We start from the raw sequence: 18,791 nt of genomic DNA on the forward strand, positions 1-18,791 counted from the left end.
ATAATATCTTTACAGAATTGTATGCAGTTCCAGTTCAATGGCAGTTCGAAGTAATTCTCAAGCATAAGTATTGGAAGCTTTGGGAAAAATGGAAGGAAAAATTTCTCATATATATATATGATGACGGCGTCAGACATGAAGGAGGCGATACAACTACTACAACATAATCATATTAAATAATTATGATTAAAATTTTATTATGGCCCCCGGCAGAATGTTCAATCACGAACATGAGTTTTGACCTCCGGCAGAATGTTCAATCATGAACATGAATTTATACCATATATTTAATTATTATAGTTTATAAATCCATTATCACCTAAATTCTTAGAATAATGTACTAAGGAAAAATATAGATAAATAGCATACGTATCTAAATTATTAAAATAAAATATATTCATAAACACAATAGGAGGAAAATCCCTAGTGTTGGGACTTCCGTCCTTTTTTAACCTTTTTTAACCTTTTTTAACAAAACCATTTTAACCAAATGTAATACAGTCCATTAAAATCATAATATTTTAACCTTGATGTAGAAATTAGTCTTAAAATATTTTTGTATAAAAACACAACATTATTTTAAATAAAATCAGTAGCTAAAATATACTCAAACTGTGTACTTCATTAAAATAAAAGTACAACGAGCAAATGATATTGAGTAGGCGACATTGAGTGAAGTCACAGATCCAACGCGATGGACAGGTTAGTACACAATACATCATCAATGCAGAGGTAAAATCAAAACTACACTTTGTTGGGCACCATGTATGGCCGTATAGAGGCATTGAATTATGCATGATTGAAAACCCCATTTCTATCACAAAGCTCAATTGAAAAATTTTATTTGAATTTTTTTGCAGCTCATTTATTAAAGAAGAAAGGTGTTTAAAGCTAATGTATATATATACTTGCAAAAGTAACACCCCATATTTTTAAACTGTCAGGCTAGTATTCTTAATCCCGCACAGTATAGAACTCAATTAATCATTTAATTTTGATATATACTTAACTTTATTCATATATTCACAAGATCTCCATTTATTTACTCATTTTGTTGAATTTTTCTACGAATTAACCAAATCGGTTTACCATTGAACGCCATTGGCTTATATGCATTAAATGTTAATAAAAAAAAAAGGTGTAATTATGATTTTCAGGACAAATTTTTGTTCTTTGTTAGCAAAAAACCGATTCAGTTCTTCTCATTTGAAACAATATTTCTACCATCTTGAAAATTTTATAGACATCGAAATAAATAATAATGAGGTGACAGATCTGAAGAATATGGTGGGTGTAACACTTTCCAACTTGTAAAACCTTTTGTATGTGGTTTCATATATATTTTTAGATCCAATCAATTTGTTAAAAAAGTATTAAAAAAAAATTTTTTATTTGATTTATATTATTATTTTCAACTACTTTTGAAAATTATCAAAAACTTTTTTCATTTGAGGAAGTTTATGGTCTACATTGCAATCCATTATAATCTTCAAATTTTACCAAAATCATATTTTTTAATTTATAGTTAGGACAGTTAGCATTTTAATTATACTTAATTATACTTATATCGTAATTTTAATTTAATTATAAAATAACTATTTTTGACATAATTTAATCCAACTTTGAATTCAATAAAAAAAGTGGTCAAAGAAAGCACTGTCAGTAAATAATTTGCTGGGAATTAGCATTTTTGATTTTTTAGACTATAAAAGAAGTTATTAATTTTATCTAATAAGTGATCAACGATATTAATGTAAATAATATTCATTATGTTATTTAGCGTTTCTTTTTATTTCTTGGACTTTCAGTTCAGTATAGAACTGTGCTGGAGGAGTATTGCTTTTATCGGGACATGCTATCTTACATCTTGTATGCTCTTTATTCTCTCCATATGGAGGAATCTCCTTACTGCAGAGTATATCTTTTGAATGTCCGCTAATAACACCCATAAGACCTAGAAGGAGAACAAATGAAGAAAATTTTAAAAATTTTTTTCATTTTTAATATTTTATACTTTTTCATGTAGTTCAATTACAAATTGAGTTTAGAAACAATTCAAATTCAATAAACTAATTTCATTATTATGAAGTAGCGAACAGAAGAAACCTCTAAATGTTCACAGATCTGTTAAGGTTTCAATTATTTAAATCGATAAAATAACTAATAGCTTATTTATGTAGAATAAGAAGATGTAATACATGATATATATGCAGTTTTCCCTTTTTATTATAACATCAGATTGGTTCAGTTATGAGAACGAAAAATGTTGAACTTCTTAGCAAAAGCAACTCCGATAAATTAACTAATTTTCAACAAAAATAGTTTAGGAAAATGAAATTTTTAAACAATTCAGTAGAAGTTAATTTCCACATATAAATTCTGCTACAAATTCTTCCCATTTAGAACTACGAAATGAATGTATTTTTCAGAAGGCATAAGCTATATACCCTCTAACCAACAAGAAGGTTTGTACTAACTAGGGAAAATATTAATTTAAGTGTTAAATCAAAAACTTTTTATCATTTGAACTTATCTTTAAATTTCATTAAATAATTCGATTGCAGTCACAGTAATGAATATAGATACAAAACCATAACAGAACATGATGTGAAGCTCCTGCAAAGTCCACATTCTTTACCTATTCACATATTTATTATCATACATACAAAAATGTAATAATCATAGTGCTGTAGCATTCAGAATTGAATGTTTGTGTATAACTTTCGTCATTTTTATTCAAGTACAGAGTTGTCACATTTCCGGATTAAATGCCACACCGCACGGTGACTTCATCTACTAGCTATGCACCAACAAGATTTTAAAAATTACTTCAAAAAATTTGAGTACAATAAAATGGCACATGATGTTGGATATTACACGTAATAGCAAGGTATTACAAATAAATAAATAACCTGGTTATGGATGGATATATTCTATATAACAATTTTAGACACAATTTATATTGGATCATAGAAATATTTTATTGCATCTACTGAATATGTCCATCGATTTCATGTTTGTACCTATTCAAAAGCGTTACATTGTATCACAAAAAATTTATATATTGTGATAGTTGTGAGACGTGTTGACACCTTTTTTAAAGTTGACTCTCGTTATAGTGGGTATTTGTAGAATGGCGAGCATTTCTTGAAAATACTTCTCTTATTAGTTGCTTTTTTTGGTGTAATATGTTCTTTTTTTCCATATTTCGCACGTATTTTGGGACAATTCAATATGAGGGTAACACTGATTTCGCTACCAAACTCCTTCGTTTTGGTCTAGCCATTTATGTCTTCCCCATTATTTCTTGTATGGGATTCCTTAGAATACATTAATGCTTTGTTCAATTTTTTTTGTTTGTGTATTCATATATATACACAGTGCATATATATACATATATACACTATATATATATATACATATATATACATATTTACACTGTATCTTAAATTTTAAAGGTGGTTTTATATTGTTGTTTGATGATTTAGCTGAGCTAAATCAGATTTTTCATTAACAATGCGAATAATGTTTATTAAAACAGTCATTCGGTATCTGTGATTTACTAAATTAATTTGAAATTCAGTTAACATGATCCCAAAGAAAAAATCAATTTATACTCTAAAATTATTTTAGATGACCTCTTTACATAGACATTTCGGGAGACTGAAACAGTGATATATGCCATTTTGCACCATCTTGCTGAAATTTCATGACGTAAAACCATTAAAATACTAAAACCATTATACTAATCACTCCAATCTTACAACTTACACTACTTACTTTGTTACACATTATGTCTTATATTCATAGCATATAGAAAAATATAAATAACTCCATTATCAAATGCATTCTTGAATACGATACAAAACTAGCACAACAGTTAATGTTAAAATACTCTGTGAAGGATTCAAGAGATTCGAAAATAACATCTATATATTATATTAAAATTAATATTTGAGTATTGTTCACAACTTCCTACGTGGACATTAATGTTTATAGTATAATATTAATAACAGAAAAAGTGCACGTGTAGCACTTTGTTGTTACATTCTAGTACAATTATATATATTTTTATTAACATATGATTTTTGCGAATAATTCTCAAAAATCAAGGATTTTTTCTACATTAATTGTCGTTCAATCACGCTATTTATAGCTTTTCTCATCAAAAATATAAATCAAGTTACTTGGATTAATTGTTTTAGAGATATAAGTAGTTACTCATTGGATATTACATATTGATTGGACAAAGTTCTCTTTGTACGTCGTAAAATATTTTTTTGTGCTTTGATAAACCAGAAGATAAGCAAAAAGATTATAACTAAAAGTTTTCAGGTGACCATATTTGAAATAATTCGCTTAATTTTTTAATATATAAATAAATTTATTAAGTTTGAGATATGAATAACCTCATTCAGTTGCATTTTTTAGGTTCTAAATAAAATTAATATTTATGTTCAGTATCGTTTAATAGAAAATAAAGAAATATATGATATATTACATATTTGAGTGTACATCTTTTAGACGACGTTGGTTTTCAATAAGAATGTGCTGCATAATATATTATATAAATTGACTAGCTATTTAAGCAAACGTAAGAGACAATATTGCTTCAAGAATCCAGAAACTTCAGATATATGTATTCTTGAAATAGATACTTACGGTAAAATATGTGGTAACAGTTACATTTTATTAATAAAAACGATATTTTATTACAATAATTACTTCTCTTTTACAAGTTCAGGATATCTGTTAATTCTCACTTCCATAATTTTTATATATATTTTATTATTATTCATTTTTCTTGCAATTTTCTCAAAATTGAAACTTAGCAAAGTGATCGCTCAATGCACATCCCTGTGTTGTTACGTACGTAGCCACTTTTACAGACGCATCCAGTGAAACACATCGCAATACACATTCTGTTTGGCTTACTGTTGCAAGTTTCTGGACAAGCCGATCCACAAGATGTGTATACTTCATTTGGACCACATTCTTCTGAAATACAATATATATGTTAATAAATAATAAAAGTATCTTTATATTTTTTTTAAAGAAAGTTCCACATACCATTTTGGGCATTAACTGCCAAAAAGGCACCAAGCAAAAGGATCACAAAAGAAAATTTTCCGTACAACATTTTTGAAATAAAACTTATGAGACTCCACTCTACAAAATTCAACAGAAATATCGTTTTTTATACAAAATGAGTCCCATTTAAAAATACAAAACCCAACACTCTCTGGTATAAAAACAAATACAGATGCCTTTTCAAAAAATAAATAACATGTAGCAAAAAAAATATTTATTATTAAACCTGATGATTGGAATAAACAAAAGACTTATTTAATCTAAATGCAATGAACTGTTTATGGGATGAATAGGAAAAGTACCTTTATTAAGTTATATGCTATATTACGAATAAATCAGCTTTTATTTAAAAAAAAATCAAAAATGATATATAAATGAATGTATAAGAACTGACACCGATGGTTATATTTAACTGGATTTGAGAGCTGAGAAATGGTATGCCTTTTCGGAGAAACGAGTTCTACAAAATACAAAGTTTCTATAAACATAATTTAAGCACTAAACTACTCTGGATGAAGAGGATAGTAAGAAAAGAAAAAAAGTCGAAAATTATTTATCTATTAAATACATAAAATAAAAGTCATGTTTGACAAGATGCTTAACATCTCTTCCTTTTACCTATTGAAGTGAACCGATTATCACTAGTGACAGTATTTCAAATAGATGGATTAAACATATTTCTGGTATACATATAAGCGCTTTCAGCGAAAGAGGAAATACCTTTTAGAACCACAGAACTGTGTCACATAAATACTGACTATGGACAAGTTAAAATTAGAAATTAGTTTATAAGTAGTGATTTTTAGTTTTTATTTATTTGGTTCAAATTTTTCACGGATATCAAATTTCTAAATACCTATACCAATCGAATGCTCAAACTCAATACGTGAGGGGATAAATCAATACGATGAAATGCTCATCATAATCTAAGGCAACCGTTTAGATTATGAGTATGTACCAAGTTCTTCCCTCGTAAGAGTACATATCTTATATTGATTTTACCAATACAAGCGGATTTAAACACAATTAATAAAGTTATAATGTTAATTTAGTTTATTTTTAATTAAAATTCTAATAATTAAATAAATGTATTTCATAAATGCTTCAAGTAAATAATTCATATTCACAGTGAGATTGTTTTATCTGCCTTTTTAATTTTGTAATGAAAGTCCAAATTTTAGATATGTTACATATAAGAACTGAAATTGAAGTTGAAAAATAATTTAGTTTTTATTGTTTGCAGAAAGGACCAAATAACATATTTTATTAGTTTAATACCAAACCAAAAACACAATATTTTAAGAAAAGTTGGGGGTAATGGGAGTAAGCGGCAGATCGTCATCAATGATCATAATTATCGATAAATCAGCGTTTAAATAGAATACTTAACTTTTAACTAAGGAAAGGAAAGTTTTCGTAAATAAAATTACAGTTTTGAGGTCAATAGTGAAGAAGAAGCAATTCGATATAAAAAGTTTTAAAACAGTGATGAATTGCAAGAACAAAATTTTTAATTTTTAATTAGATAAACTCATACGGCTGTTTAGAGTTTTGTCAAATATTCCTCATCATTGGACTTTGAAAATTTACGTGGTGTTTATATAAATCCGATGTAATTGTTAGACTACAAGTACCAGGTCTTAAACTTTGATCCTTTTAATTTAAGGAAATAACTTGCGCGTAACAACTAAACGAGCTCTTCAAATTTTTAGTTTTCAGACACTTTATTCTGATTTTTCAGGACTAAACAACTAGAGCAATTCTAAAGTTTTTTTTATTGGACTATTTCATTTTTATTTCAAATTTTTTTTAGTTTTTAAAAACAAACTTATTAAAATATTATGTCCTGTAAAAAATGCGGACAATTATATTAATAGATGCTTCCAAACACTAATGATCGATATATGCCAATAACCGAAACCGTTTTATGAGTGCAGAAATATTCCTTTGGTTAAAAAATTAAAATTTTAGATTTTAAATATTTTTATTAAAAGCATATTTAAACAATATTTTATGAAGCTTATATACTAGAGGAGTTTACTTGTACATGCGAAAAGAAAGCCTCGAAGTTTCAAACAATGGGTAAAGGCATAAGCTGATATATAAATAATGTAGAAAAAAATATCACCTTTAATTTACATTTGTAATAAGAAAACGTTGGTCATATATGGAGTAAGTAATTAAAAACAAGGATTTCAGTACAATAATTATCATAAATATTATGAATATAAAACATGATATAATTTTCAAATCCAATATAAGGTTTTATATATTATTTAAATTAGCTGCAATCAGAGGCGAGGCGTCGAATGGTTCAGAGTGTTCAGTGAACACCTTAATAAAGCTTCATTTTTAAATATTTTTTTTTATAAGATAAATAATCTCGCTATGTTGCTACTTAACATTTTTTATAATAGCTTTTCCAAACAGATTAACATAAACACAAAACTTTCAATACAAACAAAATCACACATATGTTAATTACACCCAACACATTCCTCTTAAAATATACTAAGGTTCAGAATAAAAACTGCACCGCGCTGTTTACAAAGCTTGCAAATGTAATAACATTCACATTGGGACTATGTTCAATATTGAATAAACACAAAACATACAAACAAATATAAAAATTAAAGAGAAAACAAGCCGCTCAAAATATGTTCGTAAAATAATCATAACTCTTAACTTCATGCGTGCAAGCGGTTCAATAAAAAAGTGTTATGCAAAGTAAATACAAAAGAGAAAAGAAATGACTGAGCGAAAGTCGTTTTACATTTGACTAGAGGTTCAGTCGACTAAACTGAACCCGAAGTTCATACAAAGCGTGCAAATACAATCAAAGTCACGGTTGCCGTTTTATATGGGCAAATGGTTTAATAAAGAAATTGAACCGCTCATAGTAAAGAAGTAAATGAACGCATGAGAGTTTCTTACTCTTATGTAGAGGTTGGAAATAAACCATAAACAAAGTCATTATTGCAATTTTAAACTAGCAAATGGTAAAAGTAAAGAAAAAAATTAAAGAAATTTGAAGTGAAAAATAATATTTAGAAATGAATTAATGTGTGATTAAAGATTTGATTCAAATATCTTTTTTTAAACAATCCTCTGAAAAAAGGTTTTAATTCATAAAATGAATAGACCAACTCCAGATATGAAGAATTTGGTACCTGATGTAAAAATGTCGAAATCTGTGGTAAGTCGCCGTTTTCCTGCAGCTACAGCTGTATGGTGAATAAAAACCAATGGATCACAGGTTGCGAACATTTAAATAAATTGTTTTGTTGGTTTTGTACGCTATTTGCTTGTGGAAAGACAAAACTCAGAAGTAGGGGGAATACGTTATAGTTGGAATTGTGTTTTGATCAAATTGTGAACACCTTGCCAAAAAGTTGACGCCTCGTTACTGGCAGCAATATTCAACCTGCGTACCCTGATACTACGAATTGTATTCTAATATCGTTATGATCTCAAGTGATCATTTACCATTTTATATTTTTTATATATAAGTTTAATAAAACATCCCAATATCACTAAAATTCATACGATATATAAAAAAATAAAAAGGAATATATAAAAATAATTTTTTATTATATTTTCTCATAGATTTTAAGTAGCATATATTAATAGATAAAAATTATTAAAGTAATGCCAAAGTGATATTACCGTTCAATATAAATTGAAATATATAAAATATTTGTACTTAGTATTATTTTTTATTTAAACAGATATAGATAAATGTCTCTATGCTGTTAAGTTTTTATTTCTTTGCATCTACACTGGCTTCACTTTCACTTTTTCACTAACATATACAAATTTTTGCATTCGAACATAAAAAGTCCTGCTAATTTAGTTGACCGGTTGGTATCCAGCTGATATGATACCTAGCAACTCGATTTTGGTATGCACTTTCCATTGTTTCCCTTTACAAAGCCGTCTTTACAAACACATCCGATGACACATTGCTTTGTACAAATACGATTTGGTTTACTGTTGCAAGTTTCTGGACAAGCTGATCCACACGATGTGTTTAGACCACATTCTTCTAAAATATAACATATGTGTTAATAAATAATAAAATTATCTTCAATACTTTATCTTTAAGTATCCTTCAGTTCTTTTCAAGAAGTATCACATACCATTTTGTGCATTAACTACCAAAAAGGTAGCAAGCAAAAGGATTACTATAGAATATTTTCCGAATGACATTCTTAAAAGGAAAGAGAACTTATGAGACCTGACTTTAGAAAATTAAACTTGAATATTCATTTTTATACAAAATAAGTTCCATTTAAAAATGGAACGGCCAACGCTCTCTGGTATAAAAACAAATACAGATGATTTTATTAAGAATCAATATTATGTAGTCAACTAAAAATATATATTAAGCACGATGAATGGGATAAACGAAAGATTTTTCTTTTATTTAAATGCAATGAACTTTAAAAGAAGAGAATAAATGAATTTATTAAATAATATATATAAATGTAAGCTTTTATTTAAACAATATTTAATTAAAAATATTTAAGTGAATGTAAATAAGATAAATGTGTAGAAATTTACAACGATTACTTTACTCAATTATTTTCAGTTAAGTACAAGTTCAATATTTTTTCGACAAGGTCAATTCTACAAAATACACTGTTTCTATAAATATAAACATAATTGAGGCACTAAACTCCCATGGATAAAGAGACGCATTATCTTAAGTTATAGCCCCTCAAATAGAAGGATTAAACACATTTTTATTAAACAAGCGCTTTAACTTCTGGTTAGATACATGATTATATATTTGTTACTTTAAGCAAGTGTGGAAATACCTTTTAGAAATGATTCTTATTTCAAACTACAGAATTTTATTATCTAAATATTAACTATTGACAAGGTAAACTTAAAAATTACTTGAGAATACTTTATACTTTAGTTTTCATTTCTTTGGCTTGAGTTTTTCACGGATATCAAATTTCTAAATACATACTTGTACCAATCCAAAGTTGTTTAAATATTCCACAAAGCCTTAAGCTTTTGTAAGTTTAGGAGTTTGTTTTTATAAATAGTGTAATTTTCAATAATTTTTTTAATAAAGGAGTACCCTAGATTGAAATATTGAAACTAAACATCCATTAATTACAACAATATTTACGCAGCGTCTGTTGAAGAACTCTTGAAGAATGATAGTATGATAGTAATTCAATTGCAAGTGCCGTGATTCCGATATCAACCATGGCTGCAGTGTTTAATTTTAAAGCTCGCAGTCCAGTCGTCATGTCTTGAAGCTGGTGAATAATACGCTGTTTGATTGCACTGGAATCACTCAAATGTGATGCTTCAAACAAGCCTTAATTTCTATTGCACTACATGGGTGCATCCACATACAATGTGCTGTATAATTGAAGTAGAAGACAAACTTTATAGATCATAGATGAACATTTCAAACTAACGTCAAATGAAATCTTGGAAACCGTTCTCATAAGCGAAAACAATAAGTGGAAGAAACTTGCCGAAAACTTCTTTTGGAACACAATAAAATGGATGTGCACTGCAATTTTAGTACATATCTTGGGACTGTGCTATGAAATCAATTAATGCTTGGTTTAAGTACTCAAAAACCCAAAGCAATATTATATTACTATAATATTAACAAAAATTTAGTAAGTAGTTAATTTTACAGTTGTAATAATAAAACGTTGGTCATATGTGGATTAAGTAAGACTTTATCTTTCAGTATCATATATTCATAATACATATAATATTTTAAAAAAATAATATGAATGTAGTATGTTGATCCTTTTTTCGAGTCAGCGCAACTGTGCACTTTTACTCTTTGATAGCTGGGGGTACTGCAGGGTCCCACCCATCTCATCGACTAATTTATGTATTGCCTATAAGCTTCATGATTATTCAGTGATTGATCTAAGATCAGCGTACCTCCCCGTGCGGAGAGTGATTACTCTAAGATTAGATAGTGGCAAGTAAGATAGCCTGTCAATTTTCGCATATAACTTCAGGGCTCTGTTCCTTATGTATTTTTTGATCGGGTCTAATTTAAGGTCTCTTAGCATGTCGTTTGTTCGGATGTAGTATGTAGTAATTGTATTCTGATATAATTAAAAACTCAATTTATCATTTGATATTTTATCTCTACTAAATTCTATTTATAGAGATTCAGTTTGACAAAACATCCCACCATAAATTAAGTTATTGTTTTCTTTAATAAGTGGAAACAGTAATTAGGTTAATTAAAAAGTTTCGATCAAAATATATCAAAATGTATCAAATTATCAATCGCTTTTGGATTATATGCACCAAATGTTAATAAATAAAATGTTAATAAATTAAAATAATAAAAAATAGTTTGTTGATGTAGTTTTTATTTTATTTAGTTCAAAAAAATATAGGCGGCAAATGTTAATAGATAATAGATTTTGTAAATATGATTAATAAAATTCCAGTGATGTGATTTTTAAATACAAATTAAAAGATTTCCAATATTTGTATATAATATTATTTTTTATGTATACTATTTAAAAGGATGTTAATATTTTAAAAAGATATTAAAAAGATATTTCCGCAGATGCATGTTTTTTTTAACTGTATATACACTGGCTTAACTTCTGGCAAGATTTTTGCACATACTTAATTTTTATTTAACATATATAAATTATTACATTCAAGCACAAAAAAGTCCAGCTAATGTAGATGACCAGTTGGTATTTAGACACCTAACAACTCGATTTTGGTATGCACTTTTCATCGTTTCCCTTTACAAACCCATCTTTGCAAAAACATCCGACGATACACTGCTTTGTACAATCACGATGTGATTCACTGTTGCACGTCTCCGGACAAACGGATCCACATCTAGAAAATTCTTCATTTTCACCACATTCTGAAGCATAGAATAATTATTTTAATAAATTTACTATATCTTTTCTAGTTAAGTTTGAAGTACTTTCGCTTTGTGCACTGACAACCAAGATACTAGCAAGTAGGACGACTACTATTGAGAACTTCGGAAACATTTTTGAAATGCAATGAAAACTGATAGATCTTCACTTTATGAAACTCAATATGACTATGAAACTGAACTTAAAATGACGGTTATTTAAAGTTTCTATAGCCAACCCAATGTATCCATATAAACAAATAAAGATTAATCACGAAAATACAAATAATAAAAATGGCACGAATTTAATTTGAAAAATATTTTTTTTTTATTTTGCGTCACAAATGTATAGATGTGAAAAATCACATATCTAAAGTACAAATATAAATGGAATTAATTTCAAGCTTTGGTTTTTCTAAAATGTGCTTTTATTATGACTTTAAAGCCACGAATTGACACTTTTGATAAGTAAAAATAGTGCTGACTCTATTTTCAATAATTTTTTAAAATAATTACAGCCATAAAATATTTTTAAAAAATAATGAAACTTTAAATCTAAATATACATATATAAATATATAAATATAGTGATACTACATATATGTGAAGTGTAGTTAAATTGTTATAAAACCTAATATCTATCAAATAAAAACTCCGACTTAGAAATGATCACCGCATCGGTCAATTTATTAATTTACTGACTCATATTCAAGTGTTTGAAGTCATCATTTTTATAATATATATTCATGTAAGGTGACATTATAATTTTCTCATTAATTTCTCTATAATATATGTATTATATTTTTTGTATTAATAATTGTTGTTCTGAAGATTATTTCAAATCTCGGGAACGACAAATTAATATCATCCTCAAGTTTTCAACTTATAACACAAGCAAAAAAGAACAGTGGGTCTTTAAATTTTGGTAAATAATCTTCATCCAATAATATCGTGAAGCAAGCGCTTTAGTAGAATCCCCAAGGTGGCAGACGGTCAGGGACTTTAGCTATGACCTGAAGACGAACAATCGAAAGCGAGTTTCGTACCACTAATTATTCTTGGAATGATATTACCAGAAATATTTAAAATAAAAGTAGACTTAAGTATATTGGCTCTATGTTCCACTTGGGAGAAAAGAAATACATCATCTTCATTAGTAATAAGTCAAATATTCCTAACTGAGAACCACGAAGAGGTAATAGAAAACATCACAAATAGCTAAAAGTGCAAACAAAAAAAAAATTTCAAGCAGTATGGAAATTTTATGAAATAGATTATATTTCAAGAATTGAAACAAGCCAAGAGTAGCATTCTTGAAATTCGAGATGTACTAAAAATGTGGTACTGCAAAAAAATATAAATTTTATGTACATTATATGGGGTAAAATTATTTAGTCTTAGTAATAGCACCAGATTAGCGTAAATAACTTAACTTATCTAAAATATTTATGGATAAGTAAACATTTATTGATCATTTACTAAAAACTAATTAAAAAAAGTCAAATACAAAAAATATCAAAAAACATGAAAGATAGTGAACTATTTTCTCTCAATGGATTATACCACTCCATTGGTCTCCGCTGAAAAACATATATGTCGACACTGTTCACAAACTAATATGATACATGTCCAAATTTCATATAATTCTAATAATTAGTTTACTGATAACAGTCGGTTTTGGTGACCACAATTATTTATTTACGAAAAGTAGATAGCGCCTTGAAGATATCAGTGGGTGGTGTATATATACTTGTAGAAAGAAATTTAAACATAAGTTGATTTGAAAATAGCTGCTAAGATTGCTAACAGAACCAGTAAAATTAGAAACCACATATAACGAGTAGATAAAAACTATTTTTAAATTGAAAATGCCTTTGCAACGTCTAGATATACCACTGAAGAAAATTGTTTTGTGTCAATATCGCTTGTAATTTTATTTACTACTCTGTGAACTTATTGTATAGTGGAATATTTTTTCCGAAAGCCGAATTGGTGATCAGGAATAAGTTTTTCTTTGTGGAGAATCGGTTCTAGTCTGAACAAAGGTATTATTTCAAACAATTTTGACTTAACTGGTAATAGACTAATTGGTCTGTATGAATTTGTAAGAGTTATATCTTTATTTGGTTTGGGTATAGTTATTACTTCTGATGCTTTCCATACTTTTGGAAGATACTTAAGATGAAGAGCGCAATAAAACACGTTTCTTAGGTATACAAGTGCTTGTTGGGGCAACTCAGTTAGAATTTTTCAGGTAATACCATCATATCCCGGTGATTTTTTTAATTTGATTTTATTTTTTACAGTATTTTTAATCTCTGTTATAGAGACGTTCTTTATTGTGATATTTCGAGCAGAGCTAATCTGTGATACGTTGCATTTTTGCTGTTTTGGGTTGCTAAATGCGGTTTTGGAATAGGCGGCAAAAAATTCAGCCCAAGTCTCATTTGCTTTCCAAAAATGCAAAAACCTTTTTTTTCTAATACCAAAAATATCAATAACTAAATACAATAGATTATATATATTGTAAACAATTCAAATGTATTTGTATAAGTAAAATTGCAGAAAGCATTCAAGCATTTTACCTTTTATTTTTAATAAACTTTCAGTAACAAATGCGAAATTCTAATATACATAAAGACCTAAGACTATTTCAAATTAGATTTTATAAATAAATATAACAAAATGCTGTGTTCTGACAGTTGAGCTTTTTAACTGAATTTAAAATATCAGCCTCTAATATTTAATTACTTAAAAAAAAACAACTTCATCTGAGAAGAAAAATATTTAAGTCTACTTCTAAAAGAAATAAGTATGAACATACATGGAAAAGTGTCCAATTTCATTGAATATAAGACAAAAAAGCTCACTAACATATATAAAAAGATTTCTAATAACACTGACTGCTCAAGTTAAGTTAATCTAACAGTTGTAGTCTATATATCATCAAGACACTACATAAGAGAGACTTAAAGTGGTAACGATATTGATTCCACAAGTCTATTCAACAGTATTACAATAGTACAATATTAATTATTTATAATATCCACTAAACACTTTGAAAAAATTTTATAAACTGTTTATATTATATTTTAACTGATTTACTTTAACAAATAATATAGTGTTATCATAATAATTATATCATTCACATTTTCACAAGTACTGTAAGCATTGCTGCTCAACAACGCGAACGTGGAATACATTTCCCATTTCTGCCCCGAACAAAACCACTTCTGCATTCACATCCTATGATGCACTGCTGAGTACAAACACGATTTGGTGGACTAGTACATGTCTCCGGACAAGCAGTACCGCAGGTTGTGTATTTCTCATTTTGTCCGCAATCTACAAAATAAGAAAAATCGAATTTATACAATTCAGTTCTGTAAGTCACATATTTTTTCAGATACTACATACTTCTATTCTGGGCACTGACCACCAGAAGACTGGCAAGTAAAACAACAGCAATTGTGAACCTTCCGTGCAACATCTTCCAAACAAACGATTTATCTTTACTTAAGGAAACTTAGTTAGAATCTGAAAGTGATTCCGCTTTCTGTGTTATTTATAGTCTTAACTAAGCATAGCATTTAGACAAATAGAGATTAATTACACAAAAAAATCATTAGAGGGGAATATCTGCGGTTGATTTTAATTGTACAGATAACCTTTTATACTATAATATGTGAAAAATAATACATTTATTGCACAATTTGTACATACAAGAGCAGTTCACTTATAATAGATATTTCTGCTATAACTGGGGATTTTCTTAAATTGTTTTCAAATACAAAAAACTTACTCATATTTTGGTTTGCGGCCGATAGATGTTTTCTAAACAATTTATTTTTAACAGATTGAATTTTATTCAGTAATAAAAGCTCGAGAAATTCGCTACATAGGCTTATCTATATGTAAATATTATTCTACTTTTCATAGTTTACAATAAAAAATTTTATTCTAGCATTTAAAAAGATATCTTCTCTAGTGAAACTAATTATTTTCACTTTCAATTTTTCTTTCGTTATTTGTTGGTAACTTTTTTGTAACTTGGAAGTAACTTGTATATTACTTGTAAGTAACTTGTATATTACTTGTAAGTAAATTGTATGTTACTTGTAAGTAACTTGTAAGTAACTTGTATGTTATTTGTAAGTAACTTGTACGTTACTTGTAAGTAACTTGTATGTAACTTGTATGTTACTTATAAGTAACCTGTATGTTACTTGTAAGTAACTTATATGTTACTTGTAAGTAATTTATATGTTACTTGTAAGTAACTTGTATGTAACTTGTAAGTAACTTGTATGTTACTTGTAAGTAACTTGTATGTAACTTGTAAGTAACTTGTATGTAACTTGTAAGTGACTTGTATGTTAGTTGTAAGTAGCTTGTATGCAACTTGTAAGTGACTTGTATGTAACTTGTAAGTAACTTGTATGATAGTTGTAAGTAGCTTGTATGCAACTTGTAAGTAACTTGTATGTAACTTGTAAGTAACTTGTATGTTACTTGTAAGTAACTTGTATGTAACTTGTAAGTAACTTCTATGTAACTTCTAAGTGACTTGTATGTTACTTGTAAGTAACTTGTATATTACTTGTATGTAACTCAATCAGACGCTTGTAGGTAATTTAAATATAACTTTTATAGTCTAAGTATATGTTAAGAAGTATGTATGTTACTTCTATATTGTAAATAGTTTGTAAATATATGCGTTATAAACGATAAACAGAAGAGTCTCTTTAAATTTAGTGCCTGACTATTCAAATTGATAGTTAGGCACCAATTATAGTACTTCACTTCTCATCTAGTGACATACAAACTCGTAGAAGAGTGTTATAAATCGCTATTGAACAAAATGATTAAATTCGGGTTCTATAGTTTCGGGGAACTTGAAAGAAAGTTGATAAAAAAAGCTGTTGCCTGGACTACTGCCAGTTCACTTTAATCATACAGCAAAACAACAAGAAACATAGAAGTCTATATGGTGACAATTGGAGAGGGCTGTTCTACATCTATTGTATAACTATAATGCATAATAATGTATAACATCTTATATGTATTGGCTGTAATCTAAAATGCTCAAGACGTTGTGTGCACCTGAGTAAAAACAATTTAAGAATCGTTACAGGAACTCTGCTAGGGCACTATATGTTAAATTATCGTCATACGAAGATAATAAATTGTTCTAATTGAATTTGAGAGTTTTATAGAGAAAAACGTGTAATCACAAGCTATTTGGAAGGTATGTGACCAACACTGATACATAAACTATGAAGTAGAAGCTAAGCATCTTATATCAGATGAAAATATAAAGCTCAACAAATTATGTTTATTACTTCATTTTATCGAAGAAATTGGACTGAAGATTTGAAAGTTCGGTTCTATATTGATATATTGATATATTGATCTGTTGTGTACTTCATATAAAATATAATTCAACTAAAATTATAAATTAATTTGTTTTAAAAATAACCATATACTGTGCATGCCGTATGTAAAGTGCTAAACACTTAACATTTTACGTAAGCGGAATAATTTAATAAATGTATATAAATATATTAATTTATAAAAAAATTTTTTTCTTCTTAAATGTGATTAAGCATAATATGTATTTACACTTTTAGTAAAGTTGTAAACAATTTAAAATTTTATTTTTTAATTTGTTTTCATTACAAAAGCGACTGAATATGATTAAAACGAAGTTGATAATTAAATGCTATGAAAATAAATTTTCATAAATCATGCATAAAAATAAATAAGCTCCTATTGTTTTTAAAATGCGTTTAGATTTAAATATATCTGAATGCAAAATATAAAAAAAAAACAAATAAAATTATTGATTAAAAGTAAGCAGGAGCCAAACAATAAAATGCGTATATGCTACCTATTATACTTCATAAACCATTATTTCAACATAGCCGTTTACTTAGGCGTCTCACTTAAGACATGCCAGTAATCTGAACAGTACTGAATGTGTTTTAACCTTACTCACCACATTACCGAAAATATTTTTGAAACCCATACATTAATGCATGATCAATTGCATATATATTCATTTTTATGTTCTGTTACTGTCCGGCACTTCCCATTTTGTTTTTATCCTCTTTAGAGTGTCCCTTACCATAATTTTTTATCTATAACTTTAAAATTAAGCAAGTCCAAAATAGAAGTATTTCTATCCTATTTCCATGGAACAGCAAGCAACCTCTATTATAGCAATGGCATCAAGTAAAAAGTCGTAGCTTTTTAAAGATATCTAACAAGTATCTAACAGCTTACTAAAAATCAGTTTATCAGTTTATTTAATTATAAAAAGACCAGCGTAGTAAAACTGCCTCACTAAAACTGCCATATAAAAATGATTTATAAAAGGTATACCGCACTCAGTGCATGAAAGTCCATTCTACGATGGAACTCTATAAAAATATTCAGTTTCTTTTGAGGAAGCGAATAACTTTTGAAAAACGTGAGGAGCTGATGTTTAAGCTACTCACCAAGTATGACTCGAGAAAAACTATAAATAAAAACTAATTTGGTGTAGTGCTAGGAGATAACTACAAATCGTTAACATTGCTAATATACTTCTAATTTATTTTCTAAGTAAACATATGTTCAAAAAAATCCAATTATGAATTGACATAACACGTACATTGAGACACTTAATTTTCTATAAATATTCATGTCAGCAATTAAAATTGTTTAGGTGCAAATGTCACATATCACGATTTAATCAATGAAATATTTAACGTATATTTATTTAAATAAATTGCAACCAATGACCACAAAAAACTATTATTTAATTTTATTAC

The 18,791-nt window shown here is 27.8% G+C and overlaps 5 protein-coding genes across 7 annotated transcripts in view; 1 reads left to right on the forward strand and 4 right to left on the reverse strand.

Annotated features, from left to right (window-relative positions):
- LOC119676881 (laccase-4-like) overlaps positions 1-18,791 on the forward strand; it is a 472,379-nt gene that overhangs the window by 184,890 nt on the left and 268,698 nt on the right. The window lies entirely within an intron of this gene.
- The window catches only part of LOC119676888 (chymotrypsin inhibitor-like), a 188,254-nt gene continuing 174,132 nt past the window's right edge, over positions 4,670-18,791 (reverse strand). Inside the window, exons 1-2 of one of the 3 annotated variants that reach the window (XM_038088151.1) lie at positions 5,071-5,182; positions 4,670-4,998 (exon numbers count right to left, since the gene is read on the reverse strand). In XM_038088151.1, coding sequence (XP_037944079.1) covers positions 4,829-4,998; positions 5,071-5,140 — 240 coding nt within the window. In that variant the 5' untranslated portion in view covers positions 5,141-5,182 and the 3' untranslated portion in view covers positions 4,670-4,828. Of the gene's footprint in view, positions 4,999-5,070; positions 5,183-18,791 lie in introns of those variants that run through there. The other 2 variants (XM_038088153.1, XM_038088152.1) reach the window with 2 other exon arrangements.
- Positions 8,786-9,336, reverse strand: LOC119676895 (chymotrypsin inhibitor-like). Its single transcript, XM_038088163.1, has 2 exons — positions 9,231-9,336; positions 8,786-9,136 (listed from the first exon to the last, which is right to left on the reverse strand). Exons 1-2 carry the CDS (start codon positions 9,298-9,300, stop codon positions 8,976-8,978), a joined length of 231 nt encoding a protein of 76 aa, XP_037944091.1. The 5' UTR covers positions 9,301-9,336; the 3' UTR covers positions 8,786-8,975.
- On the reverse strand, positions 11,638-12,154 carry LOC119676893 (chymotrypsin inhibitor-like). Its single transcript, XM_038088161.1, has 2 exons — positions 12,044-12,154; positions 11,638-11,980 (listed from the first exon to the last, which is right to left on the reverse strand). The coding sequence occupies exons 1-2, from the start codon at positions 12,111-12,113 to the stop codon at positions 11,814-11,816; spliced, it is 237 nt and encodes a 78-aa protein (XP_037944089.1). The 5' UTR covers positions 12,114-12,154; the 3' UTR covers positions 11,638-11,813.
- On the reverse strand, positions 15,036-15,504 carry LOC119676891 (chymotrypsin inhibitor-like). Its single transcript, XM_038088155.1, has 2 exons — positions 15,394-15,504; positions 15,036-15,321 (listed from the first exon to the last, which is right to left on the reverse strand). The coding sequence occupies exons 1-2, from the start codon at positions 15,464-15,466 to the stop codon at positions 15,155-15,157; spliced, it is 240 nt and encodes a 79-aa protein (XP_037944083.1). The 5' UTR covers positions 15,467-15,504; the 3' UTR covers positions 15,036-15,154.

Source organism: Teleopsis dalmanni, chromosome 2, assembly GCF_002237135.1.
Source record: "Teleopsis dalmanni isolate 2A chromosome 2, ASM223713v2, whole genome shotgun sequence".
NCBI classification, from domain to species: Eukaryota; Metazoa; Arthropoda; class Insecta; order Diptera; family Diopsidae; genus Teleopsis; species Teleopsis dalmanni.

Coding starts and splice junctions, on each gene's coding strand:
- LOC119676895 (XM_038088163.1), bottom strand. CDS start 9,300: ATGTCATTCGGAAAATATTCTATAGTAATCCTTTTGCTTGCTACCTTT. Junction 9,137..9,230: donor GGTAGTTAATGCACAAAATG/GTATGTGATACT, acceptor GTTATATTTTAG/AAGAATGTGGTCTAAACACA.
- LOC119676893 (XM_038088161.1), bottom strand. CDS start 12,113: ATGTTTCCGAAGTTCTCAATAGTAGTCGTCCTACTTGCTAGTATCTTG. Junction 11,981..12,043: donor TGTCAGTGCACAAAGCGAAA/GTACTTCAAACT, acceptor TCTATGCTTCAG/AATGTGGTGAAAATGAAGAA.
- LOC119676891 (XM_038088155.1), bottom strand. CDS start 15,466: ATGTTGCACGGAAGGTTCACAATTGCTGTTGTTTTACTTGCCAGTCTT. Junction 15,322..15,393: donor GGTCAGTGCCCAGAATAGAA/GTATGTAGTATC, acceptor CTTATTTTGTAG/ATTGCGGACAAAATGAGAAA.